General features: G+C 42.7%; 1 protein-coding gene across 1 annotated transcript in view; it reads right to left on the bottom strand.

Annotated features, from left to right (window-relative positions):
- LOC126413258 (ras-specific guanine nucleotide-releasing factor 2-like) overlaps positions 1-26,348 on the bottom strand; it is a 1,992,910-nt gene that overhangs the window by 1,411,222 nt on the left and 555,340 nt on the right. Inside the window, 1 exon segment of the mRNA XM_050083160.1 lies at positions 8,089-8,220. Coding sequence (XP_049939117.1) covers positions 8,089-8,220 — 132 coding nt within the window.

Below are 26,348 nucleotides of genomic sequence, written 5' to 3'. Positions count from 1 at the left end.
TCAATTAGTTACCAACCACAGTAATTAACGCCAGCTAGCTTTTTTCCGTAGGAGAACGTGGTAATCGTAATTCTAAATAAAGTAATTAGCTCTTTGATATTTTCCTGTCACAAATAATAATAAATTAAACAAACGAATTAGTTAGCAGCTAAATAACTAAAAATAATAATAACCATAATAATCGTCCGCTAATTGACTTGATGACTTTTTAAATGATTTCACAAATATATACACACTGATATGTTAATCGCAGAAAAGTCGTAATACATCCATATTACTTGGATCGATTATAATTTGCATAATCAAAATATCCACGCGTGTACTGCCGGTCTACAGTGACCAACGGGCACAATATTTCGGCGATCATACATGTCGCCATCATCAGGTGAACTGACGGACTGAGCTCCTGTGAACGTGCCGGCACGGAGATCCGTACGCTATAGCTGCTCAGGGGGAACTGTTCCTCCTGCTATAGCTGCTCAGGGGGAACTGTTCCTCCTGAGCAGCTATAGCGTACGGATCTCCGTAGCGGCACGTTCACAGGAGCTCAGTCCGTCAGTTCACCTGATGATGGCGACATGTATGATCGCCGAAATATTGTGCCCGTTGGTCACTGTAGACCGGCAGTACACCCGTGGATATTTTGGTTATCAAATACGCCGACAGTAACTCAAGAATCACATAATTTGCATGTTTCATTCCTGTGATAGTCACGGTGATTCATCCGACTTCCGAACAATTAAGACTGGAAAGAATACTACAAGAGCAATTTTCTCAATTTTTGCAATGTCTTTCCATTTATAGGTTGAGTTGCAGTAATTAAAATATTTTGTAGGTCATGAAGATATTCAAAATACATTTCTCGTATGTTATGAATCATTGTGGGCTTCATCTCACTTATTAATACGAGTACTTTTTCCCACTGAATCGCGAAGTTGCTAGGGAAGCGCTCGCTCACTGCCTCGGCTGTTGTGATCTGTCCTCAACAGTCGCCCGCTGTCACATCAACATTACCTCAACTCGCATTAAGTTCATAGTTTTTCTGTCTTCCCATTTTCGAAATCAGTAGCAATATCTTTTTCTCTTAGCAGTCACATTCTTTTATCTGAACTGGCTACGACATTCAAAATTTCTCTACTATACGTACAAACACTACCCATCCTCTAATTGACTATTAACTTCTCTTTCGCGTTGCTTCATTCAGGCCTCTCGGTCCAACAACATCCGTTCGTGATCACCTATCAGTTGTACAAAAATATGTCCCCGTTCAAAAATGCTGTGAGATGATCAGCTGTCTCGTTCAGCGACACAGAGATCACCTATAAATCTACTCCCTGTTCTGCGCTCCTAGCCAGCACACCGCGCCTGGTACACGCGGCGCTCGGGGGCCACAGCACAGCTACGACACCTGAGGATGGGCTTATTACAGTCCGAAACCGATTGTGTAAAAATAAAGTAATTTACAACTGGAGCTATAATGCTCAGTTGCGGATGTTCTTCCAACAGGATTGTTTGTATAAATCTACTGCAAGCATTAGAAATCTTCAGAACTCATGGAAGACTCGATATAGCAATGGTCAATAGCTGCTTCCATATTAACGTCAGTAGGCCGAAATTCCATTTTTACCTAGCCATCACTGAGTTCACTAACTGTATTTCATACAAATCGTCAAATTATAATAATTTTATCATTATTTTAAACATCTGCTACATCCAACTCTCGTTCTAAGCTTTAGAGAAACGATGGAAAAACAAAATTAGGATGCTGGATGGGGATGTAATCCAAAATAGGACGGTGCATAGGGTTGACCGTATACACAACAAACCATCATTACAGTCTCGCTGAAGAGGAGAGCTGCAGAAACTGTCGAAACGTCGGTTTTAGTTTCGAGAAGACGCCGTATAATGCCCAGAAAGATATTGTTAAACTCTACACAGGCCGCGGAAGCCTTGGCACTATAGCCTTAAGATTGGTTCGAAACATTTGTCCAGTACTGTTGTAATATCACCTTCGAAAAATTTATGAATTACAGTGCTGATGAACCTCTTACGTCATTTGATTTTCAAACAGCTGAGCAGAACTGAACGTTCTCAGACATTTCTCTCTTTACTTATACTGATCAACACTAAACTGACCCACAATATTTTTAGCGCAACGCAATCTGACTTTCAATAATCCCTACAAAAGAATGGCCCTGACTAACAATAACCTATACCGTTCATGAATCACTTACCTCACAAAAATCTTCGTTACTCTAACTACTGCAATATACATCTACATTTATACTCCGCAAGCCACCCAACGGTGTGTGACGGAGGGCACTCTACGTGCCACTGTCATTACCTCCCCTTCCTGTTCCAGTCGCGTATGGTTCGCGGGAAGAACGACTGTCTGAAAGCCTCCGTGCGCGCTCTAATCTCTCTAATTTTACATTCGTGATCTCCTCGGGAGGTATAAGTAGGGGGAAGCAATATATTCGATACCTCATCCAGAAACGCACCCTCTCGAAACCTGGCGAGCAAGCTACACCGCGATGCAGAGCGCCTCTCTTGCAGAGTCTGCCACTTGAGTTTATTAAACATCTCCGTAACGCTATCACGGTTACCAAATAACCCTGTGACGAAACGCGCCGCTCTTCTTTGGATCTTCTCTATCTCCTCCGTCAGACCGATCTGGTACGGATCCCACACTGATGAGCAATACTCAAGAATAGGTCGAACGAGTGTTTTGTAAGCCACCTCCTTTGTTGATGGACTACATTTTCTAAGCACTCTCCCAATGAATCTCAACCTGGTACCCGCCTTACCAACAATTAATTTTATATGATCATTCCACTTCAAATCGTTCCACACGCATACTCCCAGATATTTTACAGAAGTAACTGCTACCAGTGTTTGTTCCGCTATCATATAATCATACAATAAAGTATCCTTCTTTCTATGTATTCGCAATACATTACATTTGTCTATGTTAAGGGTCAGTTGACACTCCCTGCCCCAAGTGCCTATCCGCTGCAGATCTTCCTGCATTTCGCTACAATTTTCTAATGCTGCAACTTCTCTGTCTACTACAGCATCATCCGCGAAAAGCCGCATGGAACTTCCGACACTATCTACTAGGTCATTTATATATATTGTGAAAAGCAATGGTCCCATAACACTCTCCTGTGGCACGCCAGAGGTTACTTTAACGTCTGTAGACGTCTCTCCATTGATAACAACATGCTGTGTTCTGTTTGCTAAAAACTCTTCAATCCAGCCACACAGCTGGTCTGATATTCCGTAGGCTCTTACTTTGTTTATCAGGCGACAGTGCGGAACTGTATCGAACGCCTTCCGGAAGTCAAGAAAAATAGCATCTACCTGGGAGCCTGTATCTAATATTTTCTGGGACTCATGAACAAATAAAGCGAGTTGGGTCTCACACGATCCCTGTTTCCGGAATCCATGTTGATTCCTACATAGTAGATTCTGGGTTCCAAAAACGACATGATACTCGAGCAAAAAACATGTTCTAAAATTCTACAACAGATCGACGTCAGAGATATAGGTCTATAGTTTTGCGCATCTGCTCGACGACCCTTCTTGAAGACTGGGACTATCTGTGCTCTTTTCCAATCATTTGGAACCCTCCGTTCCTCTAGAGACTTGCGGCACACGGCTGTTAGAAGGGGGGCAAGTTCTTTCTCGTACTCTGTGTAGAATCGAATTGGTATCCCGTCAGGTCCAGTGGACTTTCCTCTGTTGAGTGATTCCAGTTGCTTTTCTATTCCTTGGACACTTATTTCGATGTCAGCCATTTTTTCGTTTGTGCGAGGATTTAGAGAAGGAATTGCAGTGCGGTCTTCCTCTGTGAAGCAGCTTTGGAAAAAGGTGTTTAGTATTTCAGCTTTACGCGTGTCATCCTCTGTTTCAATGCCATCATCATCCCGGAGTGTCTGGATATGCTGTTTCGAGCCACTTACTGATTTAACGTAAGACCAGAACTTCCTAGGATTTTCTGTCAAGTCGGTACATAGAATTTTACTTTCGAATTCACTGAACGCTTCACGCATAGCCCTCCTTACGCTAACTTTGACATCGTTTAGCTTCTGTTTGTCTGAGAGGTTTTGGCTGCGTTTAAACTTGGAGTGGAGCTCTCTTTGCTTTCGCAGTAGTTTCCTAACTTTGTTGTTGTACCACGGTGGGTTTTCCCCGTCCCTCACAGTTTTACTCGGCACGTACCTGTCTAAAACGCATTTTACGATTTCCTTGAACTTTTTCCATAAACACTCAACATTGTCAGTGTCGGAACAGAAATTTTCGTTTTGATCTGTTAGGTAGTCTGAAATCTGCCTTCTATTACTCTTGCTAAACAGATAAACCTTCCTCCCTTTTTTTATATTCCTATTAACTTCCATATTCAGGGATGCTGCAACGGCCTTATGATCACTGATTCCCTGTTCTGTACATACAGAGTCGAAAAGTTAGGGTCTGTTTGTTATCAGTACGTCCAAGATATTATCTCCACGAGTCGGTTCTCTGTTTAATTGCTCGAGGTAATTTTCGGATAGTGCACTCAGTATAATGTCACTCGATGCTCTGTCCCTACCACCCGTCCTAAACATCTGAGTGTCCCAGTCTATATCTGGTAAATTGAAATCTCCACCTAAGACTATAACATGCTGAGAAAATTTATGTGAAATGTATTCCAAATTTTCTCTCAGTTGTTCTGCCACTAATGCTGCTGAGTCGGGAGGTCGGTAAAAGGAGCCAATTATTAACCTAGTTCGGTTGTTGAGTGTAACCTCCACCCATAATAATTCACAGGAACTATCCACTTCTACTTCACTACAGGATAAACTACTACTAACAGCGACGAACACTCCACCACCGGTTGCATGCAATCTATCCTTTCTAAACACCGTCTGTACCTTTGTAAAAATTTCGGCAGAATTTATCTCTGGCTGAAGCCAGCTTTCTGTACCTATAACGATTTCAGCTTCGGTGCTTTCAATCAGCGCTTGAAGTTCTGGTACTTTACCAACGCAGCTTCGACAGTTGACAATTACAATACCGATTGCTGCTTGGTCCCCGCATGCCCTGACTTTGCCCCGCACCCGTTGAGGCTGTTGCCCTTTCTGTACTTGCGCAAGGCCATCTAACCTAAAAAACCGCCCAGCCCACGCCACACAACCCCTGCTACCCGTGTAGCCGCTTGTTGCGTGTAGTGGACTCCTGACCTATCCAGCGGAACCCGAAACCCCACCACCCTATGGCGCAAGTCGAGGAATCTACAGCCCACACGGTCGCAGAACCGTCTCAGCCTCTGATTCAGACCCTCCACTCGGCTCTGTACCAAAGGTCCGCAGTCAGTCCTGTCGACGATGCTGCAGATGGTGAGCTCTGCTTTCATCCCGCTAGCGAGACTGGCAGTCTTCACCAAATCAGATAGCCGCCGGAAGCCAGAGAGGATTTCCTCCGATCCATAGCGACACACATCATTGGTGCTGACATGAGCGACCACCTGCAGATGGGTGCACCCTGTACCCTTCATGGCATCCGGAAGGACCCTTTCCACATCTGGAATGACTCCCCCCGGTATGCACACGGAGTGCACATTGGTTTTCTTCCCCTCTCTTGCTGCCATTTCCCTAAGGGGCCCCATTACGCGCCTGACGTTGGAGCTCCCAACTACCAGTAAGCCCACCCTCTGCGACTTCCCGGATCTTGCAGACTGAGGGGCAACCTCTGGAACAGGACAAGCAGCCATGTCAGACCGAAGATCAGTATCAGCCTGAGACAGAGCCTGAAACCGGTTCGTCAGACAAATTGGAGAGGCTTTCCGTTCAGCCCTCCAGAATGTCTTTCGCCCCCTGCCTCACCTTGAGACGACCTCCCACTCTGCCACAGGTGAGGGATCAGCCTCAATGCGGGCAGTATCCCGGGCAACCACAGTCGTAGTCCGATCAGGGGATGCGTGGGACGAGCTGGCCATCCCCGACAAACCGCCATCCGGACCCCCACAGTGATGCCCATTGGCAACAGCCTCAAGCTGTGTGACCGAAGCCAACACTGCCTGAAGCTGGGAGCGAGCGCCAATACTGCCAGCTAAATAAAAGATTCTAACTACTGAAGGCACTAACTACTGATAGGCATAGTTAGCAAATGAAAGATTTTGATACAGAATAAACAATGTATTTACGTTAATAGTGTTCAAAAGTCATCATATATATATATATATATATATATATATATATATATATATATATATATATATATCAGTTCATGATACCCAGTATTACAAATTTACTCTTTCTGATGGACACACGTCCAGATCGTCCGCTCTCAAAATTCTGCCATCTCTTTCCCCACATCCAACACTGCTGGCGGCTCATCTCCAACTGCACAACGCTACGCGCTGTTCACTACCAACTGCCCAACACTACAATAGCAAATATTCCAACAATGCAAACCAGCCACAGACTTCACACAGCACAGTCAGTGATTTTCATGTAGAGCGCTACGTGGCGTTACCAACAGCCTACTTACACTTTCCCACATCAAATATCGCATTCGCTTTCCAGAGCTACAGCATTCTACGCCAGCAATTACCTACCTTCCACGAGTAACATCGTTCCACCATGAGTTCAGCTAGAGTTTTCAGCAGCGACTCTTGTGAGATGTCCCCAGTCGTCTCGCCTCCTCGACTCGTTGCTTTCTCTATTTGAGCGTTTTCTGTCGTGGACTCTGTAATGTCTCTTGCAACAGTCTTTCCGTGATATTTTCAGAAATTTTATAAATTATATAACTCAGTACATATCTCGAAATATCTCTTCTTATCCTACCGATTCCTAAACTTTAATATACGATGATTATCAATGAAAAGTAGTTTCAAGCCTTGGAGTGTGCATTTACTGCATGGAATAGCTTCTCTGCTATGTTTTCTCTTATGAAAAGAATGATTCAGATCTTGCCGATTAGCCGTGAAAGAACGAAGATGTATATGTATGTATTGTTGAGCTAGTCGCCATCTTGATGAGATTCTGTATGAGAAGGAATTTAATACATGAACTAAAATAAAGTAAGTGTGTTCGCGTATTTTTTAACTGATTATTATTGACAGTGTCTGCTTACTACGCTGTGTGGCACGGGATCAGTGGAGAACGTCTGATTTACACTGGACGAACCTGCCGTTTTGTACGCTCAAATATCCAGTTTATTACTTTCAATAAATGGGCTAACGCGGTCTTACCAGCATATCTCCGGTCTTCCCCATGTGATCACCGAAAGTTAATAATTATTACAAATGTTTTGAGGAGATCGACTGACAATTTTCGTCGCACCGAGACTTCGAAATTGCTTCACTGCCTTATGGAATTTAAGTTAAGCTCAATTTAATCAGAATAGAACAGTATTGACCGAGCGAGGTGGCGCACTGGACTCGCATTCGGGAGGACGACGGTTCAATCCCGTCTCCAGCCATCCTGATTTAGGTTTTCCGTGATTTCCCTAAATCATTTCAGGCAAATGCCGGGATGGTTCCTTCGACAGGGCACGGCCGATTTCCTTCCCCATCTTCCCTAATCCGAGCTTGCGCTCCGTCTCTAATGACCTCGTTGTCGACGAGACGTTAAATAACACTAACCTAACATACCCTAGAACAGTATTGAACTGTGTGAATTTGATAAGCCTGCTTTGTGAGTGAAAATTCCCTTAATATACGCATGTTTTTTTTTATCCTGATCAGTGAAGCTAAATTAGGCCGGTGTGAGAGAGATTTTTAAATTTCACATCCCACAAAAATATTAAAACTCGTTACACCACATTGGGCCAGAGGTGTGGGAAACGTTACGGACCTGGCTTTGTCAGAACGTAGGACTGGCAGGGGTGTCTCGACCCTCGATTAAAACCTAGCACATTTTCCGATGACAATTTCTCAAACATTGAATTTTCCCGATGTCCATTGATGACGCAGTTGATCGGAAAAGATCTTCCACTGATAATAACAAGACACAAAAGGCCACGGGGACGCGTGTAAGTGGTTGAGGACAGGACAGGCAGAGCATGCAGCAGGGAGAGGACGTGGTGGCAGAGGCAGACACTCACGGCTTTGTCGGCGGCCTCTCGGTTGCGGCTGGCGCTGCCCGCCGTGATGAGCCGCTCGCAGTAGCAGCCCTCCAGCAGCACCACGCCCGACGGCCGGCTGCACGACTCCGACTCGTAGTAGAACAACAGGTTCTGCAACAAGAGTTGCAGTAAAGTCAGCCAAACAGTGTACGTTCATGCTGGACTGCATGTCTGTGTTGTGTAAGGGGTCCGTAGGCCCTTACTATAACTTTGCACTCGGCACAGGTCGATAAGGCGAACAATCGATTGTGACGTGTTGCGAGAGCCAGAGTGGTTGGCGGGAATGGTGAGTGTGTGTGTGTGTGTGTGTGTGTGTGTGTGTGTGTGTGTGTGTGTGTGTGAAGGCCATTATTGGAATACAGGGTTTTTAACCGAGAAGGGTGTCACCATCGCCGTGGTTAGACCCCTAAATAATAAATAAATACCGCGAAAGTGATGAAGTATCTTTATAAAAGTGACCAGTGACGTTACTAGTGTCGATATTTGGTTTCGCGTCTACCGCGCCGGCCTAACCTTGAATTGCAGTGTTGGATGCAGTGATGGATTAGCGTGTGACGATAATGGCAAATGAAGAAAGCCTGTGCTGAGATTAGCCGTAATTAGATATGTATGACGAAGGCAGTGGCTGTCTCCTTTTTGTGTTTTGAGAAGAGTACAGGGTGTTACAAAAAGGTACGGCCAAACTTTCAGGAAACATTCCTCACACACAAAGAAAGAAAAGATGTTATGTGGACATGTGTCCGGAAACGCTTACTTTCCATGTTAGAGCTCATTTTATTACTTCTCTTCATATTACATTAATCATGGAATGGAAACACACAGCAACAGAACGTACCAGCGTGACTTCAAACACTCTTTTACACGAAATGTTCAAAATGTCCTCCGTAAGCGAGGATACATGCATCCACCCTCCGTCGCATGGAATCCCTGATGCGCTGATGCAGCCCTGGAGAATGGCGTATTGAATCACAGCCTTCCACAATACGAGCACGAAGAGTCTCTACATTTGCTACCGGGGTTGCGTAGACAAGAGCTTTCAAATGCCCCCATAAATTAAAGTCAAGAGGGTTGAGGTCAGGAGAGCGTGGAGGCCATACAATTGGTCCGCCTCTAACAACCCATCGGTCACCGAATCTGTTGTTGAGAAGCGTACGAACACTTCGACTGAAATCTGCAGGAGCTCCATCGTGCGTGAACCACATGCTGTGTCGTACTTGTAAACGCAAGTATTCTAGCAGCACAGGTAGAGTATCCCGTATGAAATTATGATAACGTGCTCCATTGAGCGTAGGTGGAAGAACATTGGGCCCAATCGAGACATCACCAACAATGCCTGCCCAAACGTTCACAGAAAATCTGTGTTGATGACGTGATTGCACAATTGCGTGCGGATTCTTGTCAGCTCACACATGTTGATTGTGAAAATTTACAATTTGATCACGTTGGAATGAAGCCTCTTCCGTAAAGAGAACATTTGCACTGAAATGAGGATTGACACATTGTTGGACGAACTATTCGCAGAAGTGTACCCGTGGAGGCCAATCAGCCGCTGATAGTGCCTGCACACGCTGTACATGGTACAGAAAGAACTGGTTCTCCCGTAGCACTCTCCATACAGTGACGTGGTCAACGTTACCTTGTACAGCAGCATCTTCTCTGACGCTGACATTAGGGTTATCTTCAACTGCACGAAGAATTGGGTCGTCCATTGCAGGTATCCTCGTCGTTCTAGGTATTCCCCAGTCGCGAATCACAGGCTGGAATGTTCCGTGCTCCCTAAGACGCCGATCAATTGCTTCGAACGTCTTCCTGTCGAGACACCTTCGTTTTCGAAATCTGTCTCGATAGAAACGTACCGCGCCACGGCTATTGCCCCGTGCTAATCCATACATCAAATGGGCATCTGCCAACTCCGCATTTGTAAACATTGCACTGACTGCAAAATCACGTTCGTGATGAACACTAACTTGTTGATGCTACGTACTGATGTGCTTGATGCTAGTACTGCAGAGCAATGAGTCGCATGTCAACACAAGCACCGAAGTCAACATTACCTTCCTTAAATTGGGCCAACTAGCGGTGAATCGAGGGGGTGCAGTACATACTGACGAAACTAAAATGAGCTCTAACATGGAAATTAAGCGTTCCCGGACACATGTCCACACAACATCTTTTCTTCATTTGTGTGTGACGAATGTTTCCTGAAAGTTTGGCCGTACCTTTTTGTAACACCCTGTATAAGTTCGTAATTAGTAAAACTGTGTTTGTGTTCCTTATTACCATACATTCGGTATTATAGTATTGAACAGGACGAACTGGAAAGTAACAACTTCTGTAGCAGTCAACTCCGATTACCAGCCCCATTAGGTTCACGGTCATGTTAATAATAAATATTGGGCTGCTATTCGATCAGATCAGGTTGGGATAAAAAACAGAGGTGCTACAGTTGGCACCAGGTAGATAGAGTATACGCAGAGAGGCTATAACACGTTGTTCAGTGCTTCCTTCCGTCATACTCTCGGAAGTCATTGTGTACGAGTCATTAAAATGAGCAAATCAGCAAGTACTACTACCGTCTGCAACTGGAGTTCGGAAAACGACACGTGGCGAAAGTTCCTTTCTGTGTGGTGCGATCTTTGGCTTGGCCGCCAAGTTAAGGAAAGCGTTGTAAAGTATTCGATGGCAGCTAAATATTTGTGACAAACGACGCTATAAATATGACTGCAGCAACTCGAGCTCTGCTCTTAGGTTCCTTGCTATTCACACTCTCGGAAATCGCAACATATTCGGAGGTAAACAGCTAAGTATTTGAGATATGCAAGGATATAAATGTCATTGCTGCTCATTTCTCGCGCAGCACTTAGATTAGATTCCGGCCTAAGCACGATATTTGAAATCGCGAACTGTTTTGAAAAACAAAAGGTCAAATATTTATGACAAGAAAGAATACAAATCTCATTGCTGATGGTTTCATTCGCGGCAGCGTCATCTTTTGTTTTTTTAAATCCGAATGAAGTCACGAAATTGAAGAAACTCATTCCTGATAGAGTACACTCTTATATGCGGATAACATCGTACGTTGCAGAATATTATTCTGTTATGTGAATAAAAAAGTATCAGTGAGTGTTACAAACGCGAAGATGATAAAAAAGCCTGTACCAAGACGCGAAATACACTCCTGGAAATGGAAAAAAGAACACATTGACACCGGTGTGTCAGACCCACCATACTTGCTCCGGACACTGCGAGAGGGCTGTACAAGCAATGATCACACGCACGGCACAGCGGACACACCAGGAACCGCGGTGTTGGCCGTCGAATGGCGCTAGCTGCGCAGCATTTGTGCACCGCCGCCGTCAGTGTGAGCCAGTTTGCCGTGGCATACGGAGCTCCATCGCAGTCTTTAACACTGGTAGCATGCCGCGACAGCGTGGACGTGAACCGTGTGTGCAGTTGACGGACTTTGAGCGAGGGCGTATAGTGGGCATGCGGGAGGCCGGGTGGACGTACCGCCGAATTGCTCAACACGTGGGGCGTGAGGTCTCCACAGTACATCGATGTTGTCGCCAGTGGTCGGCGGAAGGTGCACGTGCCCGTCGACCTGGGACCAGACCGCAGCGACGCACGGATGCACGCCAAGACCGTAGGATCCTACGCAGTGCCGTAGGGGACCGCACCGCCACTTCCCAGCAAATTAGGGACACTGTTGCTCCTGGGGTATCGGCGAGGACCATTCGCAACCGACTCCATGAAGCTGGGCTACGGTCCCGCACACCGTTAGGCCGTCTTCCGCTCACGCCCCAACATCGTGCAGCCCGCCTCCAGTGGTGTCGCGACAGGCGTGAATGGAGGGACGAATGGAGACGTGTCGTCTGCAGCGATGAGAGTCGCTTCTGCCTTGGTGCCAATGATGGTCGTATGCGTGTTTGGCGCCGTGCAGGTGAGCGCCACAATCAGGACTGCATACGACCGAGGCACACAGGGCCAACACCCGGCATCATGGTGTGGGGAGCGATCTCCTACACTGGCCGTACACCACTGGTGATCGTCGAGGGGACACTGAATAGTGCACGGTACATCCAAACCGTCATCGAACCCATCGTTCTACCATTCCTAGACCGGCAAGGGAACTTGCTGTTCCAACAGGACAATGCACGTCCGCATGTATCCCGTGCCACCCAACGTGCTCTAGAAGGTGTAAGTCAACTACCCTGGCCAGCAAGATCTGCGGATCTGTCCCACATTGAGCATGTTTGGGACTGGATGAAGCGTCGTCTCACGCGGTCTGCACGTCCAGCATGAACGCTGGTCCAACTGAGGCGCCAGGTGAAATGGCATGGGAAGCCGTTCCACAGGACTACATCCAGCATCTCTACGATCGTCTCCATGGGAGAATAGCAGCCTGCATTGCTGCGAAAGGTGGATATACACTGTACTAGTGCCGACATTGTGCATGCTCTGTTGCCTGTGTCTATGTGCCTGTGGTTCTGTCAGTGTGATCATGTGATGTATCTGACCCCAGGAATGTGTCAATAAAGTTTCCCCTTCCTGGGACAATGAATTCACGGTGTTCTTATTTCAATTTCCAGGAGTGTACTTCCTCCGACTCCCCAACTGCACTTGCCTAACGACGTGACAACAGCGGTTGGTTACACTATCGAAAATTATTGTCGTTGCTCTTACAATCTTCTGATTACTTTCACACTTGTTGTGTCTTTAACTGACTTTTAATTGTAACAAATCCAATCTGGAGTGACGTGTTTGTGACAAATCTACAACGCGCCGTTGTCCTGAAATAGGGTTCTGCCTGAGCACGCGAGTTATAATGCCCTCAAAATTAACTAACGTGGGACGTCACGTGACCGATATCAGATTTCAGGCGACCACCAGTCGAAAGCGATTGAGGTTTCCTCATTTTAGTCACTCGTCATTTTGTGGTTGTTTTAAACGCGAAATAATACGTATGCGAACTAGTAAGGTACGCTGTTACCAAATTTCTTTTCGAACTCATTTCGAAAGTTTGCGCCAGCAGAAAAGCAGTAAATCTAGGAATACATCTCATTTCATGTGCGTATTTTTTAAATATAATATCTGTTGGGGCTTTTGTTCATTTGTGTTACACACGACTACAGAAAGAACTTTCATGTGTTCAACTTCACCTGAATATGTGAATTTATTATTTTAGTGTAGGATTCGTAATTTCCTTACACACTATCACGTTTCTTTTTTTCACTTTTTTATTTTGACTTTCAAAAACATGGCGGAGGGTTGTTCAATTTGCTTCACTCTGATCGCAGTGTTGCCTCCTTATGGTATTCCATCACTTTGGCTGGCACACAGTGTACTGCGAAATGAGACACTCCTAATATTTCATAAAGTGGTCAAGATATTGGAGTAAGATACTTCACAAGTGAAATTAAGCAAGTGGGCGAGTTGTCTGAGATACGTTAGTGTTCCAAATAAATAAATTGCGTGTTGTACTATTTTTAGTTCTCTTCATCACTGTTCTTCAACAGATACCATTTATACTGTTGAAATGTTTCAGCTTGCAGTCAGTATCTACATTTTGATTGCACCGTATCCAGGAAAACGAATTCATAAACTTAGTCCGTGTCACTGGCGAGCTTGTTTCATTATAGTGTGCATCTGATTTTTGATGTGCTTCAGTACTTATATGACTCATACACTATGTCACTAACTTGACGAAAATTCTTTCATTCTTTTATTCATTCATTGAAATCCGTGATAAAATTTAACATAGAATTCAAGCTCAGGTCACATGTCAAACACAGGTGACACAAAGTACGGTATACTCTGTAGAAAAATATGTGATGGATTACTAGTGCACAAGTATGTGATAAAACGGCATCGAGTTAGGTGCTGGTATGTTTCTGGCGTGTGGCTTATTATTTATTCCTAAAAACTTTCTTAGATATTTCTAAACTCATTCCTTCACCTCCTTTAGCAGTATGCAATCGCATTATCCTCCATATCACTACGTCATCGTACACGATCTGTTACCTTAACCCTTTGTTTCCTGACATAAGAAAAAATTTACTTTTTATCATTTTCTTTGCAGAATTTATGCTATTGTGGCCTCAAATGACGGTAGGATTTTTTGTAAAATTTCATTTTATTTTTCACAACTTTTTTGTCTCCTGGTACTCAGAAGTACCGTCAGACTCCATGGACAGAATCACAATATGCGCCGAAAAGTGCTCCAGTTTTTATAACTTGTACTTTATTCCAAATAAATATTAAATATTTTTACATTAGAAAATTAATTAACAGAAATATGATATTTCTGAATTTTTTTTTAAATTTCGCATAAATTTATTCTACAGCAACTTCACAATACATAGTAACTTAGCTATACATTTTTGACAGTATATACATATCACATATTTAGTGCTAGTAATACCTCATGAAATTGTAGGAAACAGTTCTTTTTCTCATTGTAGCACAAATACACTTTACATGTACTACATTGTGAATGTGGTGTCGACTGAATTTTATTTTTCGCACACATTTCGCATCGTCCTCTTTTACAACTGAACACTACAAAATGGTTTTCTCAGTTGCCAAGACGTACATTCTTCGGAACAGAAAAGTTATCCTTCCTTCTCTTTGGGGGAGTTATTTCATCTTTACCGGAGTTTCTCTCTTTGAGATTTGGCACTTGCTGTTCATTCATTAGCCCTAGTGCAACAGCACTCCTGAATTCCAGCAGTGGAAGTGCCCCATGTAGATCACTGAAAATGACGTAAGCATTGACAAAAGCAATTTCTATTGCTCCCCAGAAGAGACGGTGCCACCACTTCTTTGATCGCCTGTCAAGACCATAAGTTGAACGTAATTTGTCTGCGTGATCCACACCACCCATGTGTTTATTGTAATCACATACAAAAACTGGTCATGGTCTAGTCATACTAGTTCCAACTTTCTGTTTTCTTGTCACTACGCTCTGTTCAGTGCCATGGAAGTCTGACGCAAAATACACTACTTTATTTTCCCTCCATTGAAATACTGTTAGATCTAAAGATGACTCTCTGTGATTTGATTCCCCACGGTTTAGACATTTTTCTTTAGGTAAATTCCCTGGCAAACCTTTCCTGTTTGTTCTAATTGTTCCACAGGCAAATGTATTTACGGATTTCTGTGTGAGAAAAAGTGGACAGAACAACTAGTGAAAGGTAACGCATTGTTGCTACAATAAAGTGTTCGCACAACCTGACGGTACTAATAAGTCCGCCTTGTATTTTCCACTTTATCTCATTCACATGTAACGTAATGCTTCAAACTATTATAAAAAAACAAAGAAGGTAAGTACGTACAATGGAAAACTCAACGGAAGTTTCAATAAATTGCACACAAATTCAGGCAACACCACGGAAACAGGCACATACAATCTTCTGTTTTCACAGCAGCGCGTGAAAAACAATTTCAAGCTCTGACCGCGAGAGAGGTCTATGTATTGCACAATAACATCTATGAAACAGTAGAGCAGAGTTACTGTTACGTACCGACAGGCTTTCAGATCACAAAACAGCACCACGAGAAAATAATGAGAGTCAAAACTTACTGATACTTTTAACTACCGTCAGGCAACAAAGGGTTATATCACGACTTAGGAAGTAGCTAATCACACAAAAAAGATTGCTTCCCCATTTCGTAAACGCACTAAATAAAACTCTTTTTATAGTCACAACAATTGCTGTCAAAGGATGCTATGTACTCTATCAGGACACACTTGGTTGAAAGCAAATCTAAGAAAAATGCAATAGTTTTTATGAAACAATACTGAACGAAGCTGGCTCTTGAATGTTTTATGTAAATAGGCGCTGCGCAAAGCTATAGGCACATTGTCAGTTTTTGTGACTGGAGCCGTCAGTTCACAGATACCTCCTCACAAGGGCTTGCCGACAGCACTTCGCTGATCTGGACACTGACCCATCCAAGTGATAGTGAAGCCTGACAGTGCTCAACTACGGCGATCTGACAGGAGCCAGTGTTACCACTGCAGAAAGGCCGTTGGTACTCTGACCTGTACACCACAGTAAGTTTGTTCTCGCTCATTTTAATACCAACTTTAATGCGGTAAAAAACTAAAACGTCTTCACTTGATCACTATCATTTAACTTTCACTTGTTGCAGCTTGCATGAACATGTCTCAACTTGCTTACTCAGCATCATGTTGATGTCTGCACATGCACATTGACACAGGCACCAAGAGTGTAAAACAAAGCGAGGTGTGGGCAATTTGTTTCATTTTGTTTCGATTTGTTGTGAAAGGAACCACAAAAAGAAGAGGAACGAAGGCACAACAACAAAAACAACTTACGAGGAAGCAGCGAAAGAAGTGACAGCCTATTCATCACTGAGAAAAACTAATAATAAATACGGCGCACATTTCATGGCACTTCAGCGATTCTGTCGAAAAATGCAAGCTGACTCTGCTGGTAATAATACTTAAATAAAGTAATTGATTGATTATTTTAAATTTCTGTCATCCACAGCAAACAAAGTAAATCAATAAGTTAAGAACAATATTTATAGAGTCTCTTACCATCACCTAATGAAGGGATATTAATCTCAATTTCAGACGCTAATTCAGCTGCACCCAATGTTGGATGCAAAAAAAATTAAACTTCACCATGTTTTCCAAAGGAGCAGGAAAAGGTGAGAGCACTTCTCTTCCCATCAGCTTCAGTGAGGACATTATTCTCCATTTCAGACCATAGTCTGCCAGTGCCTAAAAATTCTCATCATGGTTTTGGCAGACAGGAGGAAGATAAGTTTCAAGAAATGTGCTAGTAAACTTTCCGTCAGACCTGTTACTCCAGGATTGGGACAATATTCCGAAAGAAGACTTTAGAAACACTGCATTTATGACTGCACAATGAGGAAAAGAAGAAGAGAATGATTGTATTGTAATGTATGCTAACTGGGGACCAGAAACGACGAAGAGGCTCCGTCGTCGCCGCAGCCACAGTGGTCCACAACCCCACGACGACTACCGCATTCCACTTCACCCCTCCGCCACCCCACACCAAACCCAGGGTTATTGTGTGGTTCGGCCCCCGGTGGACCCCCCAGCGAACGTCTCACACCAGACGAGTGTAACCCCTATGTTTGCGTGGTAGAGTAATGGTGGTGTACGCGTACGTGGAGAACTTGGTTGCGCAGCAATCACCGATGTAGTGTAACCGAAGCGGAATAAGGGGAACCAGCACGCCTTCGCCGAGGCAGATGGAAAACCGCCTAAAAACCACTCACTGGACCTCAACACAAGTCCGCCGGACGGATTCGTGCCGGGGACCAGCGCTCCTTCCCGCTCCGGAAAGCCATGCGTTAGACCGCTCGGCTAACCAGACGGTCTAGAGAATGATTACAATGATTAAAATTAAGAGTATTATGGAGCAGAAAAAGAAAAGATTGATGAAATTTACGATTGGAAGACGATTTCCGAATCAACGCTAGCAAATACCAATAGAAAGGTGAAGCCGTTATTCATTTTGATATGGACTGTATAGTATACATTAATAATGGTGGAATACTGTAAAAACTGGTTGTACATTAGGTGACTGGACATATGAATTAGGATATAATAAATGGATAACAAATTGGGTTTCAACTAGACTTAAAAGTTATTACTATGAGAAAAACATAAAAATTCGATGATGAAAATGAAGAGCGTCATATACAAAATATACAAAATTTAAATGTTAAATCTTTGATAAAACTGTATGTGATGTGAAAGAAAAGACACACATAGTGTATGACCAAATAGCTAGAGATGTAAATACTAAAAATTAATCAGCAAATAAGTTAAGAAAGGATTCTTATTTCAGTATGATAAAGGAATTTTTCTAGAGCGCTATGATATAATATCATATGGTTTTTAAAATCATGAATAAAAATTATTCTATGTAAATGGAGGCTCTACTGAAATGTTCAACAACATTAGTAATCCTAATTTGTTTAAAACGAATAGTAAGCTGCAAGTAAATGTTTTATACAACATTACTGATTATAAATATCTCAATACTAGGCATACAGATAAAATTTGTATAGTACTAAATAGTGAATTTAAAACTGTTTTGCTAAACAGATATTTGAAAACAATGAGAGCTTGAGATTTTCAGTTTCTTGTAGAAGGGAATATTAAACTGAGATATAAAGGAATGAAGAAACTTAAATATAGTGATAATGAATCTCATGATTTAGATTTTTCGTTTTAATAATGAGTTAGATGACCATCCAACATTAAATGTCACATCCATTTTATTTAATGCTCTAGTTACTGATGGTCATCAGTCACTGGATTTGCTACATCAATATAAAATATTTATCAAAAGATGGACCTAAATTGTAATGCTCTCCAAATACTCATCATTTTCAAATAAATTTTATTTCATCAGATAGTGCATTCAGAAGGATGTGCTTTGGGTATGTATTAGTAAGTGGGAAAGTTGAGTGCTGTTGGGATGGTTTTAATACACAACCCTTTTTATGAATTAATTGCATTAATTATATGACATTATATTGATGATTTTTGGCATGTAATTTTTTATTTCCTTTTCTTGTTGATTTTTATTAATCATCTCTATATTCGATTTAGTTTGCTGTTATATTAGAATTAATTTATTTTGAAAATTACTAGTTAGTTGTTCTACCCCTTTTTTAAAATTTGTATTCGCCATGTTTTAATCGATGGTAAAACTTCTTCAATTGCCTTGTCTTGAAAATCCTCCACTGATTTTATTTCTGATTTCATGATTAAAGAGTATAATCCTAGTTTATTAACAAATATTGTATTGGGCTGCATATTTAAAAGAGGGAAATAATATTGCCTCCTTTTAAAGATATGTCCTTTATTAATATTACTTCGGTAGTTATAGTCTTCTCAAAATTGATATAGCTTTAGATTTATAATATAAACTAGGTACATTGAAAGCAGTTGCGGTGTTTCTAATAAAGAGCCTTCTTTTTGATGAATTATAGATGGATTTATTTAGACCAGTTAATGAAGTAATTTTATTTTCATTTTAAGGAACTTTGTCTATAAAGAGTTTCAGACATGCAGTTACAAACGTGAAAATTTATTAAATTTCATTAAAATTTATTAAAATAAAAATTATTAAAATAAAATAAATTTAAATAATTCGTCTGTATAAAGTCATATACAATTAGTCAAAATGAAGGTTGTGTATTAAAAATACTCAAATTGCCCTCAGTGTATCCACTTACAACGTACAGCAATTTTTGGGTTAGTTTAATTCCCTGCTCGATTACCAATGCAGGTTTGACTCCCTGATTATACGGTATATCCCTTTCTACTGGGCTGGGCACAACGCTGATTTTGTACATGCATTATTTCGCATACCCAAAACGTTTAAAGTGTAAACAACTAAACGATAATTAACTATTACAATCAGTATTTTAATTATATCCAAATGCAGCACCTAAAATTCAACAGAATTCTACGAAACACAGCTTCATGCGCAAATGCGCGATTTTTGATGCTTATAACCCGAAAGGTGAAATATTTTTCAAACGCTTCTTAAAATTATTATGAGAATGTATCTTTCGTTGTCATATGTGTCACTTTAAGCCATACCGGCACGTGCAATTCGCTTAAAACTGGATTTTACGTGCAGTATACATGCAATTTTAGACCGTTATATCCTGCCAACGGATAAAGCTTTGCAAAACAACAGGGTGACCATTAATTGCCGGCCGCGGTGGCCGAGTGGTACTAGGCGCTCATCCGGAACCGCGCGACTGCTACGGTCGCAGGTTCGAATCCTGCCTCGGGCATGGATGTGTGTGATGTCCTTAGGTTAGTTAGGTTTAAGTAGTTCTAAGTTCTAGGGGACTGATGACCACAGATGTTAAGTCCCATCGTGGTCAGAGCCATTTGAACCATTTTTGACCATTAATTACATGTATTTGTCTACCTGCTTACAAAACTTGAAACAATTGACAAAAAGCTTGAAACAGTACTGGAATGCATAAAAGAAACCTACAAAAAGCTTATTATTTGCGTGTAAACTGTAAATGAAGCTAGATTTCTTAAAGCGAGTAAGAATGCAATTTCTACTTACTTGATTCACTTCAAGCTGTAAAACGAATTTTACGTGCTATATTTAGCTTGACCTTTAGCCATCCTATCTTGACAACTGCTAATGCGGGATGAAAAAATTTCTTTTGACGTTATCTGTTTATCTACTTCCATGGTGTATTTCTACCGATTTGTGCAAGATTAAAATATAGAAGTGACGTGCTTCGATAACCACCCAGAAAAACGAGCTTTTTACGTGTAAAATGCAAACGATGCAAGACTTTTTCAAACGGTTAAAAGATTCCATACACCGATGGACCAAGTTAGACCCATGTCTCACTCTAGTCTGAACTGATTTGATGTTGACCTTTGTTGCACATAAAATTCAAACAATGATGAGAAGCGGCCTTTTATTTTTCGACGCTGCCGTAATTTGATTATTTGTGCTACCTTGGATTTTTGTAGTACACTGCTATGATTGGCTGGAGATAAGAAGTACGGTACAGAGTAAGTGGCTGAAGATATGAGGAAAGAGGTGTTTTTAAATTTGTCTTCTAACGCAATGGGGCTATTTCCGTCATCTTCGATTTTTTAAATACAGGCCTTTTATTCGCTAGAGTTAGGGAGAGGTATGGCTGCCCACTGATAAGTATGATCACATCATCAATTCAAGGTGATCGCTGACGTCATGCAAGATATCATTGACAAGAACTATGACCCCAGTTTTCAATGTCTTGAAACCTGGAGCAGTACAAAAAGTATCCCAGGATCGTCACAGCACAGTTAACAGAACTACTTAGTTGTGGTAATGCGCAAATGGATTAGAACAAGAATAAGTTAGATTTTAGTCTCTTCACATTAGACTGCACTGCCTCCATTAGCAAAGTGCTGAGAAGCCACATAATGAACCATTCCAGCTGCATCGAGAAGCAGTGTACAGTATGGTGGTGGATCTACGAGTAATAGCTTGCCAAGTGACGGATGCGAAATGGCAAGAAAGTGAAAGAGGTATAGAAGAAACGTGAAAGTGAAGGAATTAAACGGATTCGAATATAGGGCATGTGGAGGCGCTATATAACGCATGTAGCTCTTAAAGAATTAAGGAGAACTGCAGGATTACTGGACAACACCTGTTAAGCCGATGTAGAGCCAGTAAGTGGGTAAAGGATTTCGGAGAGCTTTTGAAGCGAGGTGCACTGGGTAAATCTCTCACAGCGAGAGGAATTAATAAGCAGTAACAAGAGTGGTAAATTATGGAAGTTCTGACAGATTCCCCAATTACGGTCTTGAGAAGGCGACTGAAGCAAAGCCACCATGGATTTATTACTGTTGTCCAAAAATTTTTCGAATTGTTAAGATATGGAAATGATATACCGGGAGCAACCATAAGTAAAATGACCACATAAAACAAATAGTAGGAAAAGCAGATGGTAGACTGACATTCATAGGAAGGATCATAAGGAAATGTACCTCATACGCGAAAGCACTAGCTCACAAAACTCTTGTTTGTCCAATTATGGGTTATTCCTCATCACTATGGGACCCTTAGCATGTAGAACTTATGGAAGAGGTGGAAGAGATCCAATGAAGAGCACTGTCTTTCGTCGCAGTGTCGTTCGGGTGCGATGGAGTGTTACAGAGATGCTCAACAAAGTCCTTGGCAGACATTACAAGAGAGGCATCACAGAAGGTTTCACAACTCAAAATCTGAGAGAGTATGATGCAGGAAGAGTCGGACAACATATTACTTCCTCCCACATCCGCCTCGCGAAATGACCACTATGTGAAAATTGTAGAAATTAATGCTAATACATTGGTTTATCGAGAGTCATCATGCCCACGCACCATTCGCGAATGGAACCGGGGAAAGGGGGTCAGATAGTGGTACCAGAATACCATCTGTCTCGCACCACGAGGTGGCGTGCTGAGCACTGATGTAGACCCAGATGTACAATAGGACAGTGTGCAAAATGCAAAGCCCATGCAGCCCAGTGTCACCAAACAATACGACAGTGAGGGTACAGTTCACTGCATGTAGGTTAATTTTGTTCCATATGGGTGAATGACGTCCCTAGACCACAGTATATGTATTCGACTAGAGAATCATTAGACGCAGTTAGTAAACTGTTTTAGTGAAGTTGTAGAAAATGATAGGGGAAGAAGTAGATGAATGTCAGTAAGATCGTAAAGCTACGAAGCCAGCCTGGTTCCCATTCTTCCCACCTGGTGGAGCCAGAAACCTGATGACCAACGAAGAATTGACTGAAATAGGACGGTGCAAATCGTGAAATAAATATTCTGCGTTGATAATACAAGCGTGTAAAGAGAGTGTAAATAGAGAGGAGGAGCAGTGACAATAAAAGTGAATTTTACCACCAGAACTGCTCTCAGCAGTCAAATAGGAGATAAATATTTCAGTGATTCTCTTACAGTCAACTTTCGAACAGGGATTTGGCGACCCGTATCCAACTAAGAAGGGAAGAACGTAACGTCTCAAACGTTGCCTGTAGCCGCAGCTTCGTGTTCCGGGCAGTGGCCGCGACCTGTGCCGATACATCAGCATCGGTGTACTTCCTCGCTCCAGCCTTGGGGCCATGACCAAGTCCTCGGTCACTGATCGCCGTTTGAGAAGCTTTTGGGTAATGGAAGAGAGAGACAGTGCTACCTCTTCCACACAGTCAACCTCCTGACAGAAGGATTTACACAGATCGTCCCTCTCGGGACCGACCAGTCATCATCAGAAAGCTGGCCTATGCTACGACGTCAAACTTACGTGAGGCAATGCCTGAGGCCAACGGCGTATCTACGACGCAGCAGCAAACGCCACCACCGGACCTCGAACCCTCGACTGTCCGGGCTCCTGGCTGTACTGCGCTCTGCCGCCACGGTGGGTCCACTCGCCAGCACCTAGCCGCCTTCCTGTGTCCCGTAGCTGCCATTAGGGCCCCTCCAGATACGAACTGCTGGAACAGCCTCAGCCGCCCGTCGTCTGGAGCTCGGGGCATCGGGTCGCCCTACCGTCGCTTGGCCGCCTTTTACAGGGCGACAGCAGATTCTGCGCCTGGTTCTTCTGCTACGAGATCTGTTGCACGAGACATCGGCGGTGCCTGACGCTGCATCAGCTAGTGATCAGTACTCACTGATATCGACGAGGACGGAACCGCGAGGACAGCTGCGCCGAGAGACTGCGTATTAGCGGCACTCGCAGAGGTCGATATCTAGATCGACATCAATGCCGAGAAAACAATGTTTGTAAGAAACGAAGCGCGTTTGTATACACCGGCTGACTCCTTCTGCTGCACCCACATTCATTTTCGGTACAGAATCATTCATTCACTCCAAGCCATCCCGGCGACCCGTCACAATAATGTTACACATCAATGTACATGTACTCTGACGTCATATCCTATCAGTAATTCCAGTTTTTATAGTTAACATTAAGAATGCAACGGGAATTCCATAGTTAAATGCAGAGGAAGAGAGCAGACAGGTGCAAGGAGTACGTTGAGGGCCTCTATGAGGACGATGACTTATCTAATGACCTGATGGAGGAAGAAACAGGAATCGATAACAAAGAGATAGGAGATTCACTATTCGAATCAGAATTTAGAAAAACTTTGGAAGACTTAAAATCGAATAAGAATAAAGGGATAGATAATGTTCCATCGGAATTTCTAAAATCATTGCAACAAAAGGTTTATCACGTTGGTGTGCAGAATGTATGAGACTGGCAGTATACCTCTAGACCCAGCATTTAAAGAGCCTACGAGTGCGGAAATTATGCCACAATCAGTTTAACGGCTCACGCATCCAGTATGCTGACAACAATAATACAGAGGAGAATGAAAAAGAAAGTTGAGGCTATGTTAGAGTCCGATCATTTTGGCTTTAGGACTGGTAAAGACACAAGAGGGCAGTTCTGACGTTGCAATTGGTAATGAAATCCAGGCTAAAGGAAAATCAAGACACGTTCATAGGATTTGTCGAGCTGGAACAAGCGTTTGACCGTCTTAAATGGTCCAAGATGTTCCATATTCTGAGAAAAGTAGGGGTAAGCTGTAGGACTGGGAAAACCGGTAAAGAAAAGATCGAAGCATTTGAGATCTGATGCTACAGAAGAACGTTAAAAGTGAGGTGTACTGAGAACGCAAGGAATGAGGAGGTTCTCCGCAGAAACGGCGAGGAAAGGAATTATGAAAAACACTGATAATAAGAGGGGACTGGATGGCAGAATATCTGTTATTACGGAATTACTTTATTGGTACTAGAGGGAGCTGTAGTAAGTAAAAACCAGAGAGGAAGGCAGAGACAGGAATACATCCAGCAAGTAACTGAGCACGTAATTTGCAAGTCGTACTCCGAGATTGTCAAATAGGACTGAGGACTCAAAAAGTTGACGTGTTTTTGCAACGTAATTACTAACTAGTTAAACAATAAAAAATGCTTCTGTCGCACATACCTGACGCTGAATGCTTTCTGACCGTAGAGAGAGAGAGTTAGTAATCAGTTGAAAACACGGAGTCTGTATACGAGCCAGGGATCATATTTTGCACTTTACTTATAATTCCCCATCTCGATCGCAAATTATTATATATATGACCGGTTTCAGCTTTCAGATCTCATCTATTAAAACAAAATGAAAGAAACTGTTACGAAACATTGATATGTTCAGTTGGCTGAGCTTGATCTGCAGGCCTGGCCTAAATGCAGCTAAACCTATTGTTGTTACATGTAAGTTCTTTATTTTGAAAAATTTTATTTCAACATATTTGATGACAGTAACCCGAAACCAATTGTATTGTGAATTACATAATAATGTGCGATGAAGACGGAAAATTACGAATGAAGATCTTTAGTACTGTGGAGAACTGGTCACTCCTCAGAGACTGAGACGCATCATCCAGAATTTGAAGAATAGTATTTACATGATATGTACCCGTGGTCTAGGGGTAGCGTCTTTGATTCATAATCAAAACGTATTCGCTCCCGGGTTCGATCCCCGCCACTGCCTAAAGTTTGATAAATAATCAGCATTGGCGGCCGAAGACTTCCGGCATAAGAAGTCAGCCTCATTCTGCCAACGGCCTTGTCAAAGAGGGCGGAGGAGCGGATAGAGGTTCAGGGCACTTTCTTGTCCTAGGGGTGGGAAATTGACCCTAAAGGCAGAAGAATCAGCAATGACCAACGACATGAGGATGCAGAAGGCAATGGAAACCACTGCATTAAAGACACGTAACGTCTATCCACAGGACATGTGGCCCGTATTTGAAGAAGTGTCATGATGATCTCTCCATTGGCAAAAGATTCCGGAATAGTCCCCCTGCAAAGGGGGAGGTTACCATGAGAAAAAGATTGAATAATCAACGAAAGGATAACGTTCTACGAGTCGGGGTGTGGAATGTCAGAAGCATGAACGTGGTAGAGAAACTAGAAAATCTGAAAAGGGAAATGCAAAGGCTCAATCTAGATATAGTAGGGGTCAGTGAAGTGAAGTGGAAGGAAGACAAGGATGTCTGGTCAGATGAGTATCGGGTAATATCAACAGCAGCAGAAAATGGTATAACAGGTGTAGGATTCGTTATGAATAGGAAGGTAGGGCAGAGGGTGTGTTACTGTGAAAAGTTCAGTGACCGGGTTGTTCTAATCAGAATCGACAGCAGACCAACACCAACAACGATAGTTCAGGTATACATGCCGACGTCGCAAGCTGAAGATGAACAGATAGAGAAAGTGTATGAGGATATTGAAAGGGTAATGCAGTATGTAAAGGGGGACGAAAATCTAATAGTCATGGGCGACTGGAATGCAGTTGTAGGGGAAGGAGTAGAAGAAAAGGTTACAGGAGAATATGGGCTTGGGACAAGGAATGAAAGAGGAGAAAGACTAATTGAGTTCTGTACCAAGTTTCAGCTAGTAATAGCGAATACCCTGTTCAAGAATCACAAGAGGAGGAGGTATACTTGGAAAAGGCCGGGAGATACGGGAAGATTTCAATTAGATTACATCATGGTCAGACATAGATTCCGAAATCAGATACTGGATTGTAAGACGTACCCAGGAGCAGATATAGACTCAGATCACAATATAGTAGTGATGAAGAGTAGGCTGAAGTTCAAGACGGTAGTCAGGAAGAATCAATACGCAAAGAAGTGGGATACAGAAGTACTAAGGAATG

The sequence above is a fragment of the Schistocerca serialis genome, chromosome 7 (genome assembly GCF_023864345.2).
Source record: "Schistocerca serialis cubense isolate TAMUIC-IGC-003099 chromosome 7, iqSchSeri2.2, whole genome shotgun sequence".
In the NCBI taxonomy this organism is placed as follows: Eukaryota; Metazoa; Arthropoda; class Insecta; order Orthoptera; family Acrididae; genus Schistocerca; species Schistocerca serialis.
The sequence above is the reverse complement of the archived record's forward strand: the minus strand, read 5'-3'. Positions and strand labels throughout refer to the sequence as shown.